The sequence below is a fragment of the Erinaceus europaeus genome, chromosome 17 (genome assembly GCF_950295315.1).
Source record: "Erinaceus europaeus chromosome 17, mEriEur2.1, whole genome shotgun sequence".
Taxonomy (NCBI): Eukaryota; Metazoa; Chordata; class Mammalia; order Eulipotyphla; family Erinaceidae; genus Erinaceus; species Erinaceus europaeus.
In genome coordinates this window covers 58,812,553-58,834,132 of record NC_080178.1, presented here as the reverse complement: position 1 = coordinate 58,834,132, position 21,580 = coordinate 58,812,553, and the positions used below count along the sequence as shown (strand labels likewise).

Sequence of the window (21,580 nt, the reverse complement as noted above, 5' to 3'; positions counted from 1 at the left end):
TAACTGGGAATCTCTTTGTTGCCTGGCATCACAGGTACCAAAGACTTACATTATGAGCCTGAGTAGCTTTAACAAGTTTTTTATACCACTATAGTAACCAAACTGTTTAATATGAATCATTGGGGGGGGAGGGGAATGAGTCTTTATCTCCTACCCCCTCCCACTTCTATTATCTGCACACAAGAGAGTCAGTAAAATATGACTCAATCTAGACAAGGTTAAACAATGTATTAACACAATCCAACAAAAATGAAACAGAACAATCCAGAGTTTGGGATTTTTTTTCACACTTATAATAAACGGGGGGAAATGTTTCAATTATGTAAAACACCATATTCCACTAAAGTCACTCCCATCATCCAGAATACTAAAACCATTACATAACACTAGAAATATTTTAATATAAGACAGTATAAACTAGTATACCATTTATCAGAAACCTCAAAACATTCCCAAAAGTAACAAGTACTCAGAGAATTCTGAGTAGATCACCAAAACCTCTGAATCCCAGCATCCTGATATTACCCTGAATTGCAATCAACTACCCACACATTTTATCATGATCAACTTTCTCAAAGATATACAAATCAGTGGATCTATTTAAGACTGCTCTTTTAATATAAGGACTTTACAGAATTTTTAATTCTGCTTGGCAAGGTCTGTCTATACTGCAGATGAACTCTGATGCTCCAGGAAATACACAAACTCATATGATGCCTTGTGATCACTGATATCTTATTACTTCTAATCCACTAGACATAATTCCACACAATGGGCTTGCTTGACTATGTAAAGAGCCCTAATACTCCTTAATGAAATACTATTAATTCTCTTCTCCAATCGTTACAGTTTTTAAAAGATAAGCAAAGAACTGAATATCGCTCCCATGAAAGACAAGAGGGGGAAAAGTGTAATTTTGTTCCAAAATGTGTTTCTATTAAGTCTTTCAAGGATTCCAGAGAACCTTTTCAAATCTCCATTTTTGGAAAGTGAAATCAGTATAGGAGTAATTTGGGAACTTGGAAATGGCATTCATTTTTTTTTTTTCAGCAGATGCCAAATTTTTGACCGACATGGCTCCCACAATTACTTTGTTACCATCAAGTCCAGTCAGTTAACAGGTTGTAGGAAAAGATTCGTTTTTGCAGACACTGCTAAGCTGTTTAAAGAGAAGAGAAAGAGATTAATTTAGTGATTATAAAAATGCACAAATACCTTAAAATATCTGAATACTTTTTTGTTGGGTTATATCAGAGGAGTGGCTACATTTTAACAAGCTTTTGTTAAGTCTGGTCAAGGAAGTGCAGAAATGGTAAGTCAATTATGACAGAAATAGTAAGTAAATATGATGTGTTAAATCAAGGTATGAATTCCTGTCCGCATCAGTCACTTTTAGGAGCTATATCTTTAATTCTCCATCAACTTGCCATAGAGGCTCAACTAGAAGAAAAAAAAAAAAAAAAAAGCTCCTAGTTCATTGTTTTCATCAAATACAATAAAGACAAATGGAAAATTTGAAAACAAATCTGTATTATATTCCAGAAATTTCCTTTATCCAACTAATCATTCAGAACATATTTTTCTAAAAATAGTAAGACAACCAGTTTATTAATCATGTTTTTAATTAACAAAGAGTGAATAGGACACTTTCAAGATATTGTTTACTACACACTGAAATAAACAGATCTGTTGTAAACTCAGAAACCCAAACATTTACAGAAAAATGTGCTTACACATAAATATGACAAAATTTATTTAACTCTCATGTTAGACAGGTCCTAAATACATGCAATACCATGTAAAAAAAAACAAGACCATGAGATCGATGTAAAAAAATGACAAATCACTATGTCACCAAAATTAGAAGGAAAAAGAAAAGGAATGAAATGGAAACTAAGGAGACAGTTAAAGAATTTAACAAAGCAGCTTTAAAAATAGTAACACTAATCTCCATTTTCAAAGTTCTTAATCAAGTATTTTTCCAAACTGTCATTTATAAAATGACATTCTAAAAATCTATACTTGGATTCAAAGAATCCCAACTCAGAAGCTGGCTACTCCCCACCCCCCCACCCAAAGTCCCAAACTTCAAATATAATGCAAGAAAAGCACTGACATTAGGAAGAAAATATTCCAACAGAATGGTATAGTTTTTAGAAAAACGCACTTACTGCTTCCAGAACCTTTTAAGACCCACAGTCAGCATTAACAACAATCATTTTTCCTATTTTCATCCATTATTTTCCAATGTCATGTTAGAGATGAATAAATTCTTTGAGCCCATAACTGAAAGATCAACAAACCTGGTTTTATTATGACACCATATTTTTTGTCATTGGTACTGCACAAAATTATATACAAAGAAATATATACAAAATGTTCAAGTATTAATTAAACTTCAATTCAAGGCTTCTGTTTCAAAAAACTACATTTAACATATTCCATAAAGATAGCACAAATTAGTCATTTCAAATAACTTTTCCAACTACTTTTGGTTTATATTATATATATATATATATATATATATATATAATTCAGTAGGCACTAAAAATCCATGCAGCTGCATTTTGAGGGGCTTGCTCCTCCTGCACTTAGGTTCATCACTCCAGGTCGTGAGTTTGGCTACTACCCATTCATGCTCAAGTGCAGTAGATGATTTTACAAAATATGCTGTGATGCACTGGAAACCAGAGACCATATTAGGTCTCAAATTGTATTGTCTAGCAACAAAACATTTACAGTTGTGCAAGAACAAGAATTCCATTTTCATAACCAAGTAACAACAAAACAAAACACTTTATGTGTAAGGTAACTTACATCTTTGGACTGCTGGAAAATACGTAATCATAGACAATTTAAAATAAAAGACAGCAGAAGCCCTGGTATTACCTCTTTTTTCCTCATTTCTTATACTACCTTTTAAAATAAAGCAGGAAATGTGGCCAGCAGCTGGTCCCGACTCTTCTGCCCCAACAGCTGTATCCACTTTAGCACAAAGAAAAACAAGGATGCTAAATACGTATATGCTTTATCAAACAGTGATGTTTCACAAAGAATTTCTTACTAGCTTCCCCACTAAGGGACAATTCAAAGATACAACTCAAGTTCCATGTTTGGATAATAGAAATTAGGGAAGAATTCTTCAAGGGAAGAATATGTCCCGTCTTTGCAAAACGCATAAATTATATCATTAAGTTGCTAGATCCACTTATTTTTAAATAAGACAAATACTTTCAAAACACCGAAAATAAGATTCTTTGTGAAGCCTCACTTTACACGTTTTCATTCATTTCACAACCTTCAATATCTAATCATACATAAGTTTAACCGAAAAGTTTAACACAGCAAAAATAAAGGTCTTCAACAATTTCTTCATACTCAGTGATAGGGTAATCACTGTGCTGGTCCTCAAACATTTCATTAACCATTTTTAGTCTTCCTTAAATTAGCTAACACAAAAGTCTGATATGCCCATTAACTTGCAACTGTTTCTCTACAGGTGAGATACTAAGATGTTACTCTGAATAGATCAGGTTTCTAAATCTACTGAAAGTTATAAAGTCTTCGTGAATATTTAAGAAATCTGTCATCTCCAGCCAAGTAACTGTCACATTTGTGCATGCCCCAAATACTTGTCAACCTCTGAAAAGTTGCTCTAAAACTGGAATTCCAATTTGCACCTTGTACAACTCGGAACTTCCATTCAACTTCACCTGTTTCACTGTCTCCAAACTGTATCTCTATTAGCAGCTTTCAGTGTACAGTTGGAACCGGTGTCATCCAAGGCCATGTCCACACTGGGGACAGAAGAGCTAGGTACACGCAAGTCTGAACAAGGGGACACATTAACAGCTATTTCAACCAGAAGAAGCATCTTTAATACATTATTGACCAGCACAAGTCTGTTTCCAGGGTGGACAGGGCCCAAATTCGATTTCCCTCCCGCCTTCCAATAATAGAAAAAAAAAAAATTCACACACACAACAAATTGAGATGTTGCTCATTAAAGTAAGCAGCAGAGCATGAGCGTTACGTGAAGAGATGGATCCTTACCAGGTGGTGAGGCGGGAACGACTGTTCTGTAACCCCTACAACGGAGCCTGGCAGGAAGGAAGGAAATCACCTAAAAAAGAAACTGTCAGAGAGATTTAATAGTCACATGTTATCATTAGGAGTTGGTTACAGTGTCACATTCATGCTTTTAGCTAACCACTTAAAAGACTCAATATTACTTTTTTTTTTTTCTCCTCTGAAATGTGTCCAGGTGAAGATGTCCCACTAAAGTGTTTTGACATGGTGTAAGGGAGCTGAAAGGGGTAAACGCGGGTAAAGAGCAGATTACTTGACCCTACATTTTCAGAGTGGACGCCGCCTTCCGGGCGCATGCCGCGCAGAACTCCACCGACACCTTATCCTTGTCCACATGCAGACACACGCCTCCCGCCGGCTCGTCGTCCTCCCGCGGCTCGGCCGGCTGCTTGCCCACCGGCAGCGCGTAGTCGTGGTCGCCGGCCGGGGCGTCCCGGAAGAGCGAGGTGGTGAGCCGCAGTCCCACGCCGCTCAGCCGGCTCAGCAGGCGCGCCAGGCCCGTCTCGTTGGCCAGCACGGCCCGCAGGTAGCGGCTCTCCTCCTGCAGCGCCTGCACGCGCCGGCCCAGCTCCCGGTTCTCGGCCCGCAGCTCCTGGTTCTCGGCCGCCAGCCCGCGCACCCGGCTCTCCAGCCCCATCACGTACTCCTTCTTCTTGAGCCGGTTGAGGCGCGCGGCGGCCGCCGCCGCCTTCCGCGGGCTCCTGGTCGCCGCCGGTGTGTGGTCGCCGCCGCCGCCGCTGGCCGGGGCCTTCCTCCGCCGCTTGTCGCCGCCGCTCCGGTCGCCGCCGCCGCCGCCGCCGATGCCGTTCAGCAGCCGCTGCAGCAGGTCCGAGAAGCGCTGCATCTCGGCGGCCGCGGCCTCGTCGTCGTCGTCCCCGCGCCAGCGGCTGCCGCCGTCCGAGCCGCCGCCCGAGGACGACAGAGGGCCCGGCGAGCCCAGTCCTGCTTCCAGGGGCCAGTCGGGCGGCCGCGGGTCGAGCAGGTCGGCCAGCTCCAGGCCCGACAGGAAGTCCATGGCGTCCGCGTCCTCCCCCGGGCCGCCGGCAAGCGCCTCCTCCTCCATGTCCTCCGGCGGGGGCCCGGCCTTCCGCGCGCCCGCGCCCCGCTCACCCGCGTCGCCGCGCTCCGCCTCGCAGCCCGAGGCCGCCCGGGCGGGGGCCGGGGCCGGGGCCGGGGCCGGGGAGCGCGCGCGGACGACGGCCGGCTCCGGGCTTTCGCTGCGGACTGGGGAGCCGCCGCCCGAGGCCGCCAGCAGCTGGGTCAGGCTGTGTCTCATGAGGCCGGGCGGCGGGCCCTCGCAGGCCCCGGCCGCTCGGAGCCGGCCCCCGCCGCCCTGGACCCCAGCGCGGGACTCCGAAGGGCCGATCGCAGCCGAGGGAGGGGCAGGTCTGGGCCGACCCCCCGCGCCCGGCGGGGGTGGGGAAGAGGCTGAGCGAGCGCAACGGACGCAGCGGCGAGGACCGTGCCGCCCAGACAACCGCCTGGCCGGAAGTCACTGGCCTCGCCCCGGCCCCGCCCGCGACGGGTCGAGCTCCGCCAGGTTTCAGTCTCGCGAGAGTTCAGGGTGGTTTGGAAAAAGCCTTGACAGCTTTCAAATGGGCTCATCGTGACTGAAGCGAAAAACCCACGGACGCCAGACTGACTGAGAGTGGTCTCCCCTCCCTGCCCACGCCACTCAGCCATTTGCATTTACATTTGCCCTGGCTTACTCGTGTTTTGTGTGACTGGCAACCCAACTCATTTTTTGCTCGTTTTAGGCAAACTTCAGTGTCGTGGAATATTTTTCCCTTAGTCACATGATTTTGTCTTAAATATACGTGGCATAAGGGATTCTCCCGTTAGATTAGGAGAAAAGTAGAAGCCGAGTGAAGATAACTTTTACAGTATAGCCTTAGAAAAATGCAAGTGAAGCAAGAGCGAATCTCCCGACAAATTACTTCCCCTTTCATCCCCATTCCTATCCTTCTTATTCTTCTGGCTCTTACTCATAGTTGTCTTATCCCTTCTCCCACCCCATAAACATATAATAATTAGTATAAAAGACTCAGCAGGGCTGGAGAGACAATGTAATGGTTATGCACTTGACTTTCATGCTTAATGCTCTGAGCTCTCAGATTCAATCCCAACGCCACATTAGAATAGAACTGAGAAGGAAGAAAGGAAATATCGAAGGAACGAAGGATAGGAAGAAAAAAAAAAAAGGAAAGTGATAAATTTCAGAGCAAGGGCTAGGGAGATTGTGGTTATGCAAAAAAGACTTTGATGCCTAAGGTACCAAAGGTCCCAGGCTCAATCCCCAGGTCCACCAGAACTGAATAGTAAACAGTGCTCTGGTAAGAAAGAACGAAAGAAAGAAAGAAAGAAAGAAAGAAAGAAAGAAAGAAAGAAAGAAAGAAAGAAAGAAAGAAAGGAGTCGGGCAGTAGCGCAGCGGGTTAAACGCAGGTGGCCCAAAGCGCAATGACCAGAAATAAGGATCCCAGTTGGAGCCTCCAGCTCCCCACCTGCTGGTGTCTTTTCTCTCCTCTCTTTCTTCCCCTCCTCTCCATTTGTCACTGTTCTATCCAACAACGATATCAATAACTACAATAAAACATCAAGGGCAACAAAAGGGAATAAATATTTTTATTAAAAAAAAAGGAAGGCCAGGCAGTGACGCATTTGGTTAAGCTCACAAGGACCCAATTCAATCATCCTCTCCTCAACTGCAGAGGAAGCTTCACCAGTGAAGCAAGTATTTCAAGTGTTTTTCTTTCTCCCTATTGTCCTGCTTCCTATCACTTTCTCTACTATCAGATAAGAAGGAAAAAAAACAAGTTTCAGAGTAAAAATGTATTTAAAAATATAAAGATTCCACTCAATTTAACAACCCCCAAAAGATCACATTAAAATGTCAGTGTATGATTATGTAGATTTCTCCTATATACTAATACAACATTTTGTTACTCTGAGCTCTGTTTTTAAAATATTTACTTAAATTTATTTACTCATGAGAAATTATAGGGGAGAGAGAAAGAACTACACATCACTCTGGTACATGTGCAGCTATGAACATAGGTGTGTGTATGTCTCTTTGAATTAATGTTTTTGTGTTCTTTGGATAGATGCCTAGGAGTAGTATTCCAGGACACAAGGTATTTCCATTTATATTGGTATAAGGACTCCCCATACTGTTTTCCAAAGAGGCTACACAAGTCAATAGTCACTGGATGGTTTATTTTTGTTTATCTGTCTCTCAGTTCCCAAGTAGATTATTTCAGTACGAGTTACAAAATGTTTTTAAATTTTTTTTCTGGGTGGTCACCCTGGTAGGTACACACAATACTATGAGCAAGGACCCAGGTTGAAGTTACAACGGGGAAGCAACAAGCCATGAAGCAGATCTGCTCGCTCTCTCTCTCTCTCTCTCCATCTCTCTCTCTCTCTCTCTCTCTCCCCTTTCTGGTTGGAGCCAGCTTTTTTATTGTTGTATTTTTTTTTTACCTCTTTTTTAAGGGACATTTTGCTACTATGAAATACAGAAAACAGAGAAAGTACCATGCATGCTCAGTTCCTTTTAATACTTTTTTAAATATTTATTTTATTTATTCCCTTTTGTTGTCCTTGTTGTTTTATTGTTGTAGTTATTATTGTTGTCACTGTTAGATAGGACAGAGAGAAATGGAGAGAGGAGGGGAAGACAGAGAGGGGGAGAGAAAGATAGACACCTGTAGACCTGCTTCACCGCTTGTGGAGCGACTCCTCTGCAGGTGGGGAGCCGGGGGCTCGAACCCGTATCCGCACGCGGGTCCTTGTGCTTTGCACCACATGCGCTTAACCCGCTGCGCTTAAGCCGCTGCGCTACCACCCAATTCCCCCTTTTAATACTTCTTAAAAGCAAGGAAGTAGGAAAAATTATTTCGTGTTTATTATTTTTGTTTGCTCCTTTTTGGGGTGTATCATAATGGCCTCAGATTTTTTTAAATATATTCAGTGTGTCTCTTGGAGACGTCTATTTTTCCAGGGTTACCACTGGGGCTCAGTGACTCAAGACTTTATGGTTCCCATTGTTTCCTCTCCTTCTCCTTCTCCTCTCCTCCTTCTTCTCCTACTGCTGCGCCTTCTTCTGCTTCTTCTTCCTCCTCATCTTCTTTTTATAGACGGTGAAATAGAGAAAGGGAAGGACAAGGGAAGGAGACACCTGCAACATTGTTCCACTGCTCATGAAGCACTCCTCTGCAAGTGGGAACTGAGAGCTGCCCAGATTCTCATTCATGATAATTTGTGTATTCTACTGCATGAAGCACAAACTCCCCCCCTCTTGAACAATTTGTACACGTTCTACATAGTTTACCTTAAATTTAATTTCTAGGAGGAGCTTTCCTAATCTTTACTCTGTTCTGTTGGAAACCCTGATGTGTATGCCTCATTGTTTTATCTTTCAGCATTTTCCCTGTCCACTAGGTTGCTAATTCAGTGAAGATAAAATCTGTCATACTAGGGAGTCTGGCGGTAGTGCAGCGGGTTAAGCGTAGGTGGAGCGACACGTAAGGATCCCGGTTCCAGCCCCCGGCTTCTCACTTGCAGGTGAGTCGCTTCAAAAGCGGTGAAGCAGGTTGGCAGGTATCTTTCTCTTCCCCTCCTCTCTCCATTTCTCTCTGTCCTATCTAACAACAACATCAATAACAACAACAATAATAACTACAACAATAAAAAAACAAGGGCAACAAAAGGGGATAAATAAAATTTTTTGAATCTGTCATACATTCTATCTGTAACATAGTCTCAATAAATTACACAAATTTAATGAGTACATTTTATTTATTTATTTATTTATTTATTGCCTCCAGGGCTATTGCTGGGACTCAGTGCCTGCACTACAAATCCACTGCTCCTGTGGACATTTTATTTTATTTTTTCGGATAGAACAGAGAGAAATTGAGAGAGGAGGGGGAGATAGAAAGGAGGAGAGAGGGAGTCTGGCAGTAGCGCAGCGGGTTAAGCCCAAGTGGTGCAAAGTGCAAGGACCGGCTAAAGGATCCCGGTTTGAGGCCCCCGCTCCCCACCAGCAGGGGAGTCGCTTCACAGGCGGGAAAGAAAGAAAGAAAGAAAGAAAGAAAGAAAGAAAGAAAGAAAGAAAGAAAGAAAGAAAGAAAGAAAGAAAGAAAGAAAGGAAGGAAGGAAGGAAGGAAGGAAGGAAGGAAGGAAGGAAGGGAGAAAGAAAGAAAGAAAGAAAGAAAGAAAGAAAGAAAGAAAGAAAGAAAGAAAGAAAGAAGAGAGACACTTGCAGACTTGCTTCACCACGCAAACACCTCCCCTGTAGGTGGGGAGCCAGGGGCTCCAACCTGGATCTTTGTGTGATCCTTGAGCTTCCTACAATGTGCGCTTAACCCGGTGTGCCACTGCCCAGCTCTCTAATGCTTATATTAAATTAGTTGTTTTGGGGAGTCAGGTGGTAGCGCAGCGCGTTAAGCGCACATGGTGGAAAGAGAAAGGACCAGCATAAGGAACCCGGTTCGAGCCCCTTGAAGTGAAGCAGGTCTGCAGGTGTCTACCTTTCTCTCCCCTTCTCTGTCTTCCCCTCCTCTCTCCATTTCTCTCTGTCCTATCCAACAACAACGACATCATTAACAACAACAATAATAACTGTAATAATAAAACAAGTGCAACAAAAGAGAATAAGTAAATTTTTTAATGAGTTTTTTTTATTATTATTATTGAAGGATCTGAGTGGTTTCACCTTCCTACCTCTAGCATCATTTGCCTGTTAGGGCAAAACCAACAGTAAAGGCTTAAAATAGATATATAAGAAAACAGGCTTTCTAAAACTTAATTTTAGATCTCATGTAGACATGTAGAAAATTAATATGCCTTTAAATTGAGGAGAGAAACAGTAATCATTAGGAGATATGGCTGAGGGTAGAACAAGAGATGATCACTAGCTGTATGTTGCTGAACATTTGTGAAAGCAGCAGCTTCTGGCTGGACTGCCTGACCCAGATCTGTCAGGCCACATTTGAGTCTCTCCAGAAAATATGATTTGCCTACTCAGTTCTTGGAGAAAGAAAAATCTGCAGGAGTTTTGAGTCATTGTTACAGAACTATAGTTTACTGAGAAATTAAGCAGTGAGTGATGTAGAAGATTCATTTTTCTTTTATTGCTATCTAGAAGATTCATTTTTATTTTATTATTATCTTTTTGAACCAGATAATTAAAGTCAAATGAAGGGGGCTGGGCTGTGATGTACCCTGCTAAGTGCACACATTATCATATGCCAAGCCCTGGGTTTGAGCCCCAGCTCCCCAACTATAGAGGGGAAGCTTCACTAGCCATGAAGCAGGTCTGCAGTTGTCTTTCTTTCTCTCTTCCTCTCTATTTCCCCTGCCCCTCTCAGTTTCTATTTGTCCTATGAAAAAATAAAAATAAAAAAATTTTAAATAAAAGTCAAATAATATAAAATGCAATACAATGATTACCTTTCCACCCCACCTGACTTCCCTGTTCCCCATGCCCTCAGTACCAATAGTAACCACTTTTATTATTTTTTATTTTCTCCCCAACACTTATAAAGACAACACTTATAAATAACATTCTTATTTTCCTTTGCAACTTACACAAAAAATGCCATACTACAGATAATGATCTTCACCTTGTTTTGTTTCTTACTTGTGTCTTGGAGATATTTTTATATCAGCACATAAAAAGCTTTTTCTCTTTTTCTGTTTCAATATTTGTAATTCATCCCACAGTATGAAGGGACCACAGTTTAACTAGTTACTTATTGCTGGTATACAGGCATTTTTCTTTTCTTTTTTTTCATAAACTATCTTTTTTATTTTATCTTTTTTTTACCTCCAGGGTTATTGATGGGGCTCAGTGCCCACACTACAAATTCACTGCTCCTGGAGGCTATTTTTTCCCCTTTTGTTGTCCTTGTTTATTGTTATTATTGTTGTTGTTATTGCTGTCATTTTTGTTGAATAGGACAGAGAGAAATAGAGAGAGGAGGGGAAGACAGAGAGGGGGAGAGAAAGCTGGACATTTGCACCTGCTCCACCACTTGTGAAGCGCCCCCCCCCCCCCCCCCCCCCGCGCGCAAGTGGAGAGCCAAGGGCTCGAACCAGTATACTTACACCGGCCCTTGCGTTTTGCGCCATGTGTGCTTAACCCGCTGCACTACCGCCCAGCCCCCTACAGGCATTTTTCTATCTTTTGCTACTATGATACTGTAATGATTAATCTTAAACACACAAAAAAAGATGATTCTTTCAAGGCTAGTTCAAGTAAGAGTGCTTTAGAGCATTAAATAAGAAGTTGGCAGATGGTTTAGACAAATCTCTTAGTAAGACTGTGAAGTGAGAGGCTGGCACATAACCAGGGAGAGTGGTCCAAGGAAAGGTTTTACTTGGTTCATTTTTGTTTGTTTCTGCAAGAGAGATAAAAAGAAGACTTTGAAGGGAACATCAAGTAGGGATTTTTTTCTGCATAGCCCTAGCCCTTAAATTTCATAACCTTGGGGGTCGGGTGGTAGCATAGCGGGTTAAGCGCAAGTGGCGCAAAGCACAAGGACAGTCGTAAGGATCCCGGTTCCAGCCCCTGGCACCTGCTGGGGAGTCACTTCACAGGTGATGAAGCAGGTCTGCAGGTGTCTATCTTTCTCTCCCCCTCGCTGTCTTCCCCTCCCCTCTCCATTTCTCTCTGTTCTATCCAACAACAACGACATCAATAACAACAACAATAATAACTATAATAAAAAAGGGCAACAAAAAGGAATAAGTAAATGTTTTTTAAAAAGCAACAAAAATTTTCATAAGCTTGTGTTTCTGTTTGGAAAATAACATTTTCCATCGTTAGGGAAATGGACAAGTGATTAGAATACCCCACTCTTGGGAGCCGGGCGGTGGCATGGCGGGTTAAGCGCGCAGGGCGCAAAGGGAAAGGACCCACATCAGGATAGCGGTTCCAGCCTGCGGCTCCCCACCAGCAGGAGGGTTCCTACACAGGCGATGAAGAAGGTATTCAGGTGTCTTTCTTTCCCCCTCTCTGTCTTCCCTTCCTCTCTCAATTTCTCTCCTTCCTATCCAACAACAACAACGACAACAGCAATAACAACAGTAATAACAACTGTAACAACGATGACGGTAAAACAAGAGCAACAAAAAGTGGGGGAAATTAAAAAAAAAAGAATAGCTCACTCTTGGGGGTCAGGCAGTAGTGCCCCGTGTTAAGCACACATGGCACAAAGTGCAAGGACCGCTGCTGTAAGGATCCAGGTTTCAGCCCCCAGCTCCCCACCTGGGGGGGTGTCACTTCACAAGAGGTGAAGCAGGTCTGTAGGTGTCTATCTTTCTCTCCCCCTCTCTGCCAAATTTCTCTCTGTCCTATATAACAACAGCAATAATAATAACAATAAACAACAAGAGCAACAAAAGGGAAAAAATAGCCTCCAGGAGAAGTGAATTCTTAGTGCATCCACTGAGCCCCAGCAATAAACCTGGAGGCAAAAAAAAAAAAAAAATAGCCCACTCTTGATTACCACTCAAAATTCCAACAATTCTTTTTAAAAAGGACAAGACTCATGATTAAAGTTAAATAAATAAAAGACTAACTGCCCCATAAAGTCCTGCCATTGTAAGTAGATGAGATATAGCCTATATTGTTGATATTGTTGGTTACTCATCCAACATCACCCATCTGCCTTGACCAGATGACCCGTGTGTGTGTGTGTGTGTGTGTGTGTGTGTGTGTGTGTGTGTGTGTGTGTGTGTGTGTGTGAAAGAGAGAGAGACCGAGGGGGGGAAGAGAGAGAGACTTGTCTCACTATCACCCAGGAATAAAACCCCATTGATTTAAATCAGTTATGGTGGCAAACATTCTCCACAAAGATACATAGCGGAAGCTTTTGCATGTAGCCCAATTTTAGTCGATGATAACAGAAGACAATTCATCTGGAGGGAGAGAGATGGCTTCTTGGAGAACAGTTAGGGTAATGGCCCTATATACTTTATTCATGTACCAAGAAGTGTTATCTCTGATGTATGCCCAGTTCTCTTAATCTTGCCATACCAGGAAGCAAAGAATTATTCCGAGCCTGATCCAACCATAGTCACTCCAGAGGAATCTGGATCAAGGAGGGATGTTTCCAATAAGCACCTGGGAAGACAATCCTTCAGTTTTCTTGAGATAACTGTTTATGATAGTGGAGCTGGGTAGAAAAATTTAATAGGCTATTTGCTTACTAGCAATGCATTAACTTGAATTTTTATTAGTGCCTGTATTATAAAAACATCAACCAGATCACTTTTCCTGTCTCTCTTCGATGCCATTACTATTTTGGAACCAGACACATTACTTAGAGGGACACTACAAGACTTACAAATTAGGTAATATAAAAGATATGCTGGGGTGACACAGCTATATACAAGGTACTGGGTATTATACAGCAAACCCTAACAAAGGGACTTTTCAAAGTTAACCCAATTACCAAATAATGTGATGATAACAATAACTATCCATTGTCTTCTTGAACCCTAAGACAGCAGGAACCTCACATTTCCACTATAGAGCCTATATTTCCCCCAGTCCTGGAACCTTAGGGTGGGGCCCACTTTCCCGAATGCTTCTCCCAATTCATATCAAATAATATTGCATCCGCCAATCGCAACCTAATCAACGCAACAAGTGCCACCTCAGCATGCTTCACCTCAGACTGTGTCCAGAGACGTCAGGTGTGGAATGACAACCCTTCAGCTTCATTACTCGGCCACCAGGTTCCAGATGCTAGCATGATGCCGACCAGGCTTCCCTGGACTTAAGACCCAACCAATGTGTCCTGGAGCTTCGCTTCCCCAGAGACCCACCCTACTAGGGAAAGAGAGAGGCAGACTGGGAGTATGGATCAACCAGTCAATGCCCATGTTCAGCGGGGAAGCAATTACAGAAGCCAGACCTTCCACCTTCCGCAACCCACAACGACCCTGGGTCCATGCTCCCAGAGGGATAGAGAATGGGAAAGCTATCAGGGGAGGGGGTGGGATATGAAGATTGGGTGGTGGGAATTGTGTGGAGTTGTTCCCCTCCTGTCCTACAGTTTTGTTAATTTCTTAATATATATATATATATATATATATATATATATATATATATATACACACACACACACACAAAAGATATGTTGGGGGCAGTAGCACAGCAGGTTAACACACATGGCACAAAGCACAGGGACCTGCGGAAGGATCCGGGTTCAAGCCCCTGGCTTCCCACCTACAGGGGGGTGGCTTCACAGGTGGTGAAGCAGGTCTTAAGGTGTCTTATCTTTCTCTCCCCCTCTCTGTCTCCCCTCCTCTCTCAATTTCTGTCTAATCCAACATCAACAACAATGACAACAGCAATAATAATAACAACAACAAGGGTAACAACAAGGGCAACAAAGTGGAAAAAATGGTCTCCAGGAGCAGTAGATTTGTAGTGCAGGCACCGAGCCCCATCAATAACCCTGGAGGCAAAAAAAAAAAAAAAATGCTGAAGCTATATAGCTCTACCCACTACCTACCCCCATTTTTTTTCCTTCTTCCTTTCTTTTATTTATTGGGTAGAAGCAGCTAGAAATCAAGAGGGAAGGAGGTGGTAGAAAAGGAGAGAGACAGGGACACACCTGCAACCCTGCTTTACCACTTGCAAAGCTTTTCCCCTGCAGGTGGGGATTGAGGGTTCAAACCCCATGCTTGAACACTTTAACACGTGCTCTCAATTGGGTGCACCACCTGAACCCGCCCTGTTTGTTTTTCAAAGATTTGTTTATGGGGGATGGGAGAGGACAGGTATGTGTCTGCTGGCTGTTAAGTCACACAGTTTTTAGTACTTCACTATGGTGGCAATAAGGAATCAGGACAGGGCTTAAAAATTGTGGAGGATCTCAAAATCATGAAGTTATGTAAAAATTGTTACAGGAGTTGAGGAAGGACAAATAAAATATGCTGAGGCTGTCCATAAAAGCTGAAAGTGCTACCCATGACTCAGCTGTAAGGAACAGAAGCCTATCTGGCTCTTTTAAGCAGAAAGAGATTTAATTATGTGCTTACAAAGTCAAAGGAAGGGGGAAAAATATGTCAGTGGGAGGACTGGAGGAGTGGGCATTGGGTTGGGTGATCAAGAATGTTTGGGGGAAGGGATGGTGGCTCACGTTGTAGAGTGCACATGTTACTATATGCAAAGACCTGGGTTCTAGTCCCTTGTCTCCAGTTGTGAGGGAAGCTTGGCAAGTGGTGCAGCAGTGCTGCAGGTGTTTCCCCTTTTTTATGTCACTTTCTCCCTCTCTGTCTCTCACCTTCTAGGAAGGGAAAAAGGCCACCGAAAATCATGCAGTCTTGTAGGCATTAAGGCCCAATGATAACCCAGGTGGCAAAATAAATAAGAAAGGGTTTTGGGTTTTTTTTTTTTTGTCTTGTCTTGTTTTTCCCAGATCACTGCTCAGCTCTGGTTTATGGTGGTACAGGTGATTAAACCTGGGACTTTAAAGCTTTAAAGTCACTTTGCACAACCATCTACGTTATCTAGCCCCACTCTAATAAAGTTAAAATAAAAGTGTCTAACAAAGGACATGTGCACATTCCCCTCAAACCACCAGTCTGTACCGTGGGCTCCTTGCCTCAGTTCTCTACATAGTCAGAACTGTCCTCTATTCTCATTGCCCAGTTTCACTATCTTTTTTCCCTTTCATTTACAGTATCTTTCAGAGGACTGAATCATTTGTGAGCTACAAACTGTCAATTGAAAATGGTTCAGCCTCATAGAAACTCCTTAGCAGGATACTGAACAATAGAGATCTCAATCCTTTGCATCCACATTTTAGGGGACACAGGAAGTATTGTTTTACCTAACCCATTATTGCATGTTATCAGAAACTAGGTTTGGCTTTCTCTCCTCTCCTCTCCTCTCCTCTCCTCTCCTCTCCTCTCCCGGATCAAATAGGAATACCAAAGGATACCACCCAGACCGAAACAAGACAGGATTAGAATGACCACAGGAACCCAGTAAATCACCCGTGAGTACAAACAAGCATGGCAGGTGACAGAGAGGAGAGAGGGGCCTAAGGAGAGATTAAGTGACTGCTAACAGTTCAACAGTTTATCAGTGGAGACACCACCTCCAGTCTGCTCCACAACAAGGGGACAGCTGAAGGGAGGAAAGGACTCCCCAGAGACTCACCAAGTGCAACTCTGAGTCTCCATTGCTACTACCCTCAGAATCTGGAGCAGCAACAGGGAGGGACACCAGGGGACAAAGATCTAACCAGGAAACTCAGGAGAAGACCTATACCTAGGTGGCATAGCTGAGGGGCTGTGAAAGTCTCTTTGCATAACCACTGGATTATCTCTGCCACACCCTGCTTTATCTCTTGGTCAGGAGTCAGTGATTAAGCTAAGAAGCCTATTGATAGTTTAAAAGCCCTCAGGCTCCCATATCCTACAGGGAAGAAAAAAAAAAAGAAGAAGCTTTTACACCACTGAGCTCTAACTCAGGGATTGAAAAAACTGTTATCTTCCACCACGGTAAACCCTTTAATTAAATTACTTAGACACAAGTCAATCCAGGCAATAGTAATCAATAATTTGAAAAGTACTGATAAAGGGAACTCATAACATAATATACAAAATGGTTAAAACAACAAGAAAAAATATTGGAGAATCGAACCAGGACAAGAGTCCAGCTAAAAGTCCTCCAGAGGGTGAAGCACAAAACAACCAGTTCAACATCCAAACATTAGCTAAGGAAATAATAACAGGAGTGAGTAAAGAATTTGAAAAAATTGTAATCAGAAATGCAGGAACAACAAATGAGAATATGGAAGAAAATTCTAATTATCTCATGGTTATTAGAGAGCTGAAAGCTGAAATCGCTGAGCTAAGAAGGCAACTAGCTGAACAAGCTAAAACAGTATCAGAGCAGGGCAACAAAATAGATGAACTCCAGAAAGCAGTAGAGGGCAGAGAGAATAGAATCTATGAGGCTGAAGACAGAATTAGCAAGACTGAGGATGAATTAGAGACAACTAAAAAAGAAGTAAGAGATCTCAAAAAGAGATTAAGAGATGCTGAAAACAACAACAGAGTCCTATGGGATGACTTCAAAAGAAACAATATATGCATTATTGGCTTACCAGAGGAAGAAAAAGAAGGAGAGAAAGAAAGCATTCTCCAGGCCATAATAGCTGAAAATTTCTCTAGTCTAGACAACACCAAAGACATAAAGATTCAAGAAGCCCAGAGGGTCCCAAACAGAATTAACCCAGACCTAAAGACACCAAGACATGTCATACTTAGAATGGAAAGGAATAAGGATAAAGAAAGGATCCTGAAGGCTGCAAGAGAAAAACAAAGAGTCACCTACAAAGGAAAACCCATAAGATTAGCAGCAGACTTCTCCATACAAACACTACAGGCCAGAAGAGAATGGCAAGATATCTATCGAGTGCTCAATGAGAAAGGCTTTCAGCCAAGAATACTATATCCTGCTAGACTGTCATTCAGACTACATGGAAGCATCAAAACCTTCTCAGACAAGCAACAGTTGAAGGAAGCAACCATCACCAAGCCTGCCCTGAAAGAAGTTCTGAAAGGTTTCCTATAAACAACCAGACCACCACAAATAGGAAATATATCAAAACACTCTAAAACTCTACAAGAATGGCGTTAAAATATCTTCAATCTTTGATATCAATAAATGTCAATGGCCTGAATTCACCTATTAAAAGACACAGAGTAGGAAGATGGATCAGAAAACACAACCCAACAATATGCTGTCTACAGGAAACTCACCTAACACAACAAGACAAACACAGACTTAAAGTGAAAGGATGGAAAACTATCATACAAGCCAATGGCCCACAAAAAAAGGGCAGGAACAGCTATTCTCATATCTGACATGATAGACTTTAAAATAGATAAGATTAAAAAAGATAGGAATGGACACTACTTAATGCTCAGAGGATCAGTCAATCAAGAGGACTTAACAATTATTAATATCTATGCACCCAATGAGAAGCCATCTAAATACATCAAACTTCTACTGAAAGAGCTACAGCAATATATTAACAGTAACACAATCATAGTAGGGGACTTCAACACCCCACTCTCTCAACTTGACAGATCATCCAGGAAGAAAATCACTAAAGACATAAGGGAGCTAAATGAAGAGATAGATAAACTAGAACTATTGGACATTTTCAGAGTCATTCATCCCATACACATTTTACTCAAATCCACATGAATCATTCTCAAGGATAGACCATATGTTAGGCCACAAAGACAGCATCAGCCACTTCAAGAGCACTGAAATCATCCCAAGCATCTTCTCAGACCACAGTGGAATTAAACTAACACTTAACAATCAACAAAAGATTAGTAACAGTCCCAAAATGTGGAAGCTCAACAGTACACTTCTTAACAACTTCTGGGTCAAAGAGGGAAGTTCATAGCTATACAAGCACACATTAGGAAACAAGAAAAAGCACAAATAAACAGCCTGATTGCACATCTTAAAGACCTAGAAGAAGAACAACAAAGGAATCCTAAAGCAACCAGAAGGACAGAAATCACTAAAGTTAGGGCAGAAATAAATAACATTGAGAATAGGAAAACCATACAAAAGATCAATGAAAGTAAATGTTGGTTCTTTGAAAGAGTAAACAAAATCGACAAACCTTTAGCCAGACTCACAAAACAAAAAAGGGAGAAGACCCAAATAAATCGGATAGTAAATGAAAGAGGAGATATCACAACAGACACTGCAGAAATTCAACATATCATGCGAGGCTTCTATGAACAACTATATGCCACCAAGTTAGAGAACCTGGAAGAAATGAATGATTTCCTAGATACCTACCAACTTCCAAAACTAAGTAAAGAGGAAGTGGATAACATGAACAGGCCCATCACAGCTAATGAAATTGAAACAGTTATCAAAAATCTTCCCAAAAATAAAAGTCCTGGACCAGATGGTTTTACAAATGAATTCTACAAAACTTTCAAAGAAGAACTAATACCTCTACTTTTAAAAGTCTTCCAGAAGATTGAAGACACTGGAATACTCCCTGCCAGCTTCTATGAAGCCAACATCACCCTGATACTAAAAGCAGACAGGGACACAACCAAAAAAGAAAACTACAGACCAATATCTCTGATGAACATAGATGCGAAAATATTGAACAAAATTCTAGCCAACCGGATACAGCAGTATATCAAAAAGATTGTTCATCATGACCAAGTGGGGTTTATCCCAGGCATGCAAGGTTGGTTTAATATACGTAAATCAATCAATGTGATCCACCACATCAACAAAAGCAAGACCAAAAACCACATGGTCATATCAATAGATGCAGAGAAAGCCTTTGACAAAATACAACATCCCTTTATGATCAAAACACTACAAAAAATGGGAATAGATGGAAAATTCCTGAAGATAGTGGAGTCTATATATAGCAAACCTACAGCCAACATCATACTCAGTGGTGAAATACTGGAAGCATTTCCACTCAGATCAGGTACTAGACAGGGCTGCCCACTATCACCATTACTATTCAACATAGTGTTGGAAGTTCTTGCCATAGCAATCAGGCAGGAGCAAGGAATTAAAGGCATACAGATTGGAAGAGAAGAAGTCAAACTCTCCTTATTTGCAGATGACATGATAGTATACATGGAAAAACCTACGGAATCCAGCAAGAAGCTTTTGGAAATCATAGGCAATACAGTAAGGTGTCAGGCTACAAAATGAACATTCAAAAGTCAGTGGCATTCCTCTATGCAAACACTAAGTTAGAAGAAATCGAAATCCAGAAATCAGTTCCTTTTTCTATAGCAACAAAAACAATAAAATATCTAGGAGTAAACCTAACCAAAGAAGTGAAAGACTTGTATACTGAAAATTATGAGTCACTACTCAAAGAAACTGAAACAGACACAAAGAAGTGGAAAGATATTCCATGTTCATGGGTTAGAAGAATTAACATCATCAAAATGAATATATTACCCAGAGCCATCTACAAATTTAATGCTATCCCCATCAAGATCCCAAGCACATTTTTTAGGAGAATAGAAAAAATGCTACAAATGTTTATCTGGAACCAGAAAAGACCTAGAATTGCCAAAACAATCTTGAGAAAAAAGAACAGAACCGGAGGCATCACACTGCCAGATCTCAAACTGTATTATAGGGCCATTGTCATCAAAACTGCTTGGTACTGGAACATGAACAGACACACTGACCAGTGGAATAGAACTGAGAGCCCAGAAATGAGGCCCCACACCTATGGACATCTAATCTTTGACAAAGGGGCCCAGACTATTACATGGGGAAAGCAGAGTCTCTTCAACAAATGGTGTTGCAAACAATGGGTTGAAACATGCAGAAGAATGAAACTGAATTACTGTATTTCACCAAATACAAAAGTAAATTCCAAGTGGATCAAGGACTTGGATGTTAGACCAGAAACTATCAGACACTTAGAGGAAAATATTGGCGGAACTTTTTTCTGCATAAATTTTAAAGACATTTTCAATGAAACGAATCCAATTACAAGGAAGACTAAGGCAAGTATAAACCTATGGGACTACATCAAATTAAAAAGCTTCTTCACAGCAAAAGAAACCACTACCCAAACCAAGAGACCCCTCACAGAATGGGAGAAGATCTTTACATGCCATACATCAGATAAGAGTTTAATAACTAACATATATAAAGAGCTTGCCAGACTCAACAACAAGACAACAAATAACCCCATCCAAAAATGGGGGGAGGACTTGGACAGAATATTCACCACAGAAGAGATCCAAAAGGCCGAGAAACACATGAAAAAATGTTCCAAGTCTCTGATTGTTAGAGAAATGCAAATCAAGACAACAGTGAGATATCACTTCACTCCTGTGAGAATGTCATACATCAGAAAAGGTAACAGCAGCAAATGCTGGAGAGGCTGTGGGGTCAAAGGAACCCTCCTGCACTGCTGGTGGGAATGTCAATTGGTCCAACCTCTGTGGAGAACAGTCTGTAGAATTCTCAGAAGGCTAGAAATGGACCTACCCTATGACCCTGGAATTCCCCTCCTGGGGATAGATCCTATGGAACCCAACACATCGATCCAAAAAGATCTGTGTACACATATGTTCTTGGCAGCACAATTTGTAATAGCCAAAACCTGGAAGCAACCCAGGTGTCCAACAACAGATGAGTGGCTGAGCAAGTTGTGGTATATACACACAATGGAATACTACTCTGCTGTAAAAAATGGTGACTTCACTGTTTTCAGCCGATCTTGGATAGACCTTGAAAAAATCATGTTGAGTGAAATAAGTCAGAAACAGAAGGATGAATATGGGATGTTCTCACACTCAGGCCGAAGTTGAAAAACAAGATTAGAAAAGAAAACACAATTAGAACCTGAACTGGAGTTGGCGTATTGCACCAAAGTAAAAGACTCTGGGGTGGGTGGGTGGGTGGGTGGGGAGAATACAGGT

The 21,580-nt window shown here is 41.9% G+C and overlaps 1 protein-coding gene across 10 annotated transcripts; it reads right to left on the bottom strand.

Moving 5' to 3' along the window:
- Positions 1–213: 213 nt before the first annotated feature.
- Positions 214–5,608, bottom strand: CREBZF (CREB/ATF bZIP transcription factor). Of its 10 annotated transcripts, none has more exons than XM_060176764.1 (5): positions 4,353–5,608; positions 3,714–4,135; positions 2,917–2,985; positions 2,172–2,286; positions 214–1,159 (listed from the first exon to the last, which is right to left on the bottom strand). In XM_060176764.1, the coding sequence occupies exons 1-2, from the start codon at positions 5,363–5,365 to the stop codon at positions 4,120–4,122; spliced, it is 1,029 nt and encodes a 342-aa protein (XP_060032747.1). In that variant the 5' UTR covers positions 5,366–5,608; the 3' UTR covers positions 214–1,159; positions 2,172–2,286; positions 2,917–2,985; positions 3,714–4,119. The 10 variants fall into 10 exon arrangements, with proteins under 10 accessions (XP_060032747.1, XP_060032749.1, XP_060032748.1 ...); XM_060176766.1 differs by having other exon boundaries at positions 2,172–2,985; positions 3,714–3,828; positions 4,054–4,135; XM_060176765.1 differs by having other exon boundaries at positions 4,054–4,135.
- Between the last annotated feature and the right edge of the window lie 15,972 nt (positions 5,609–21,580).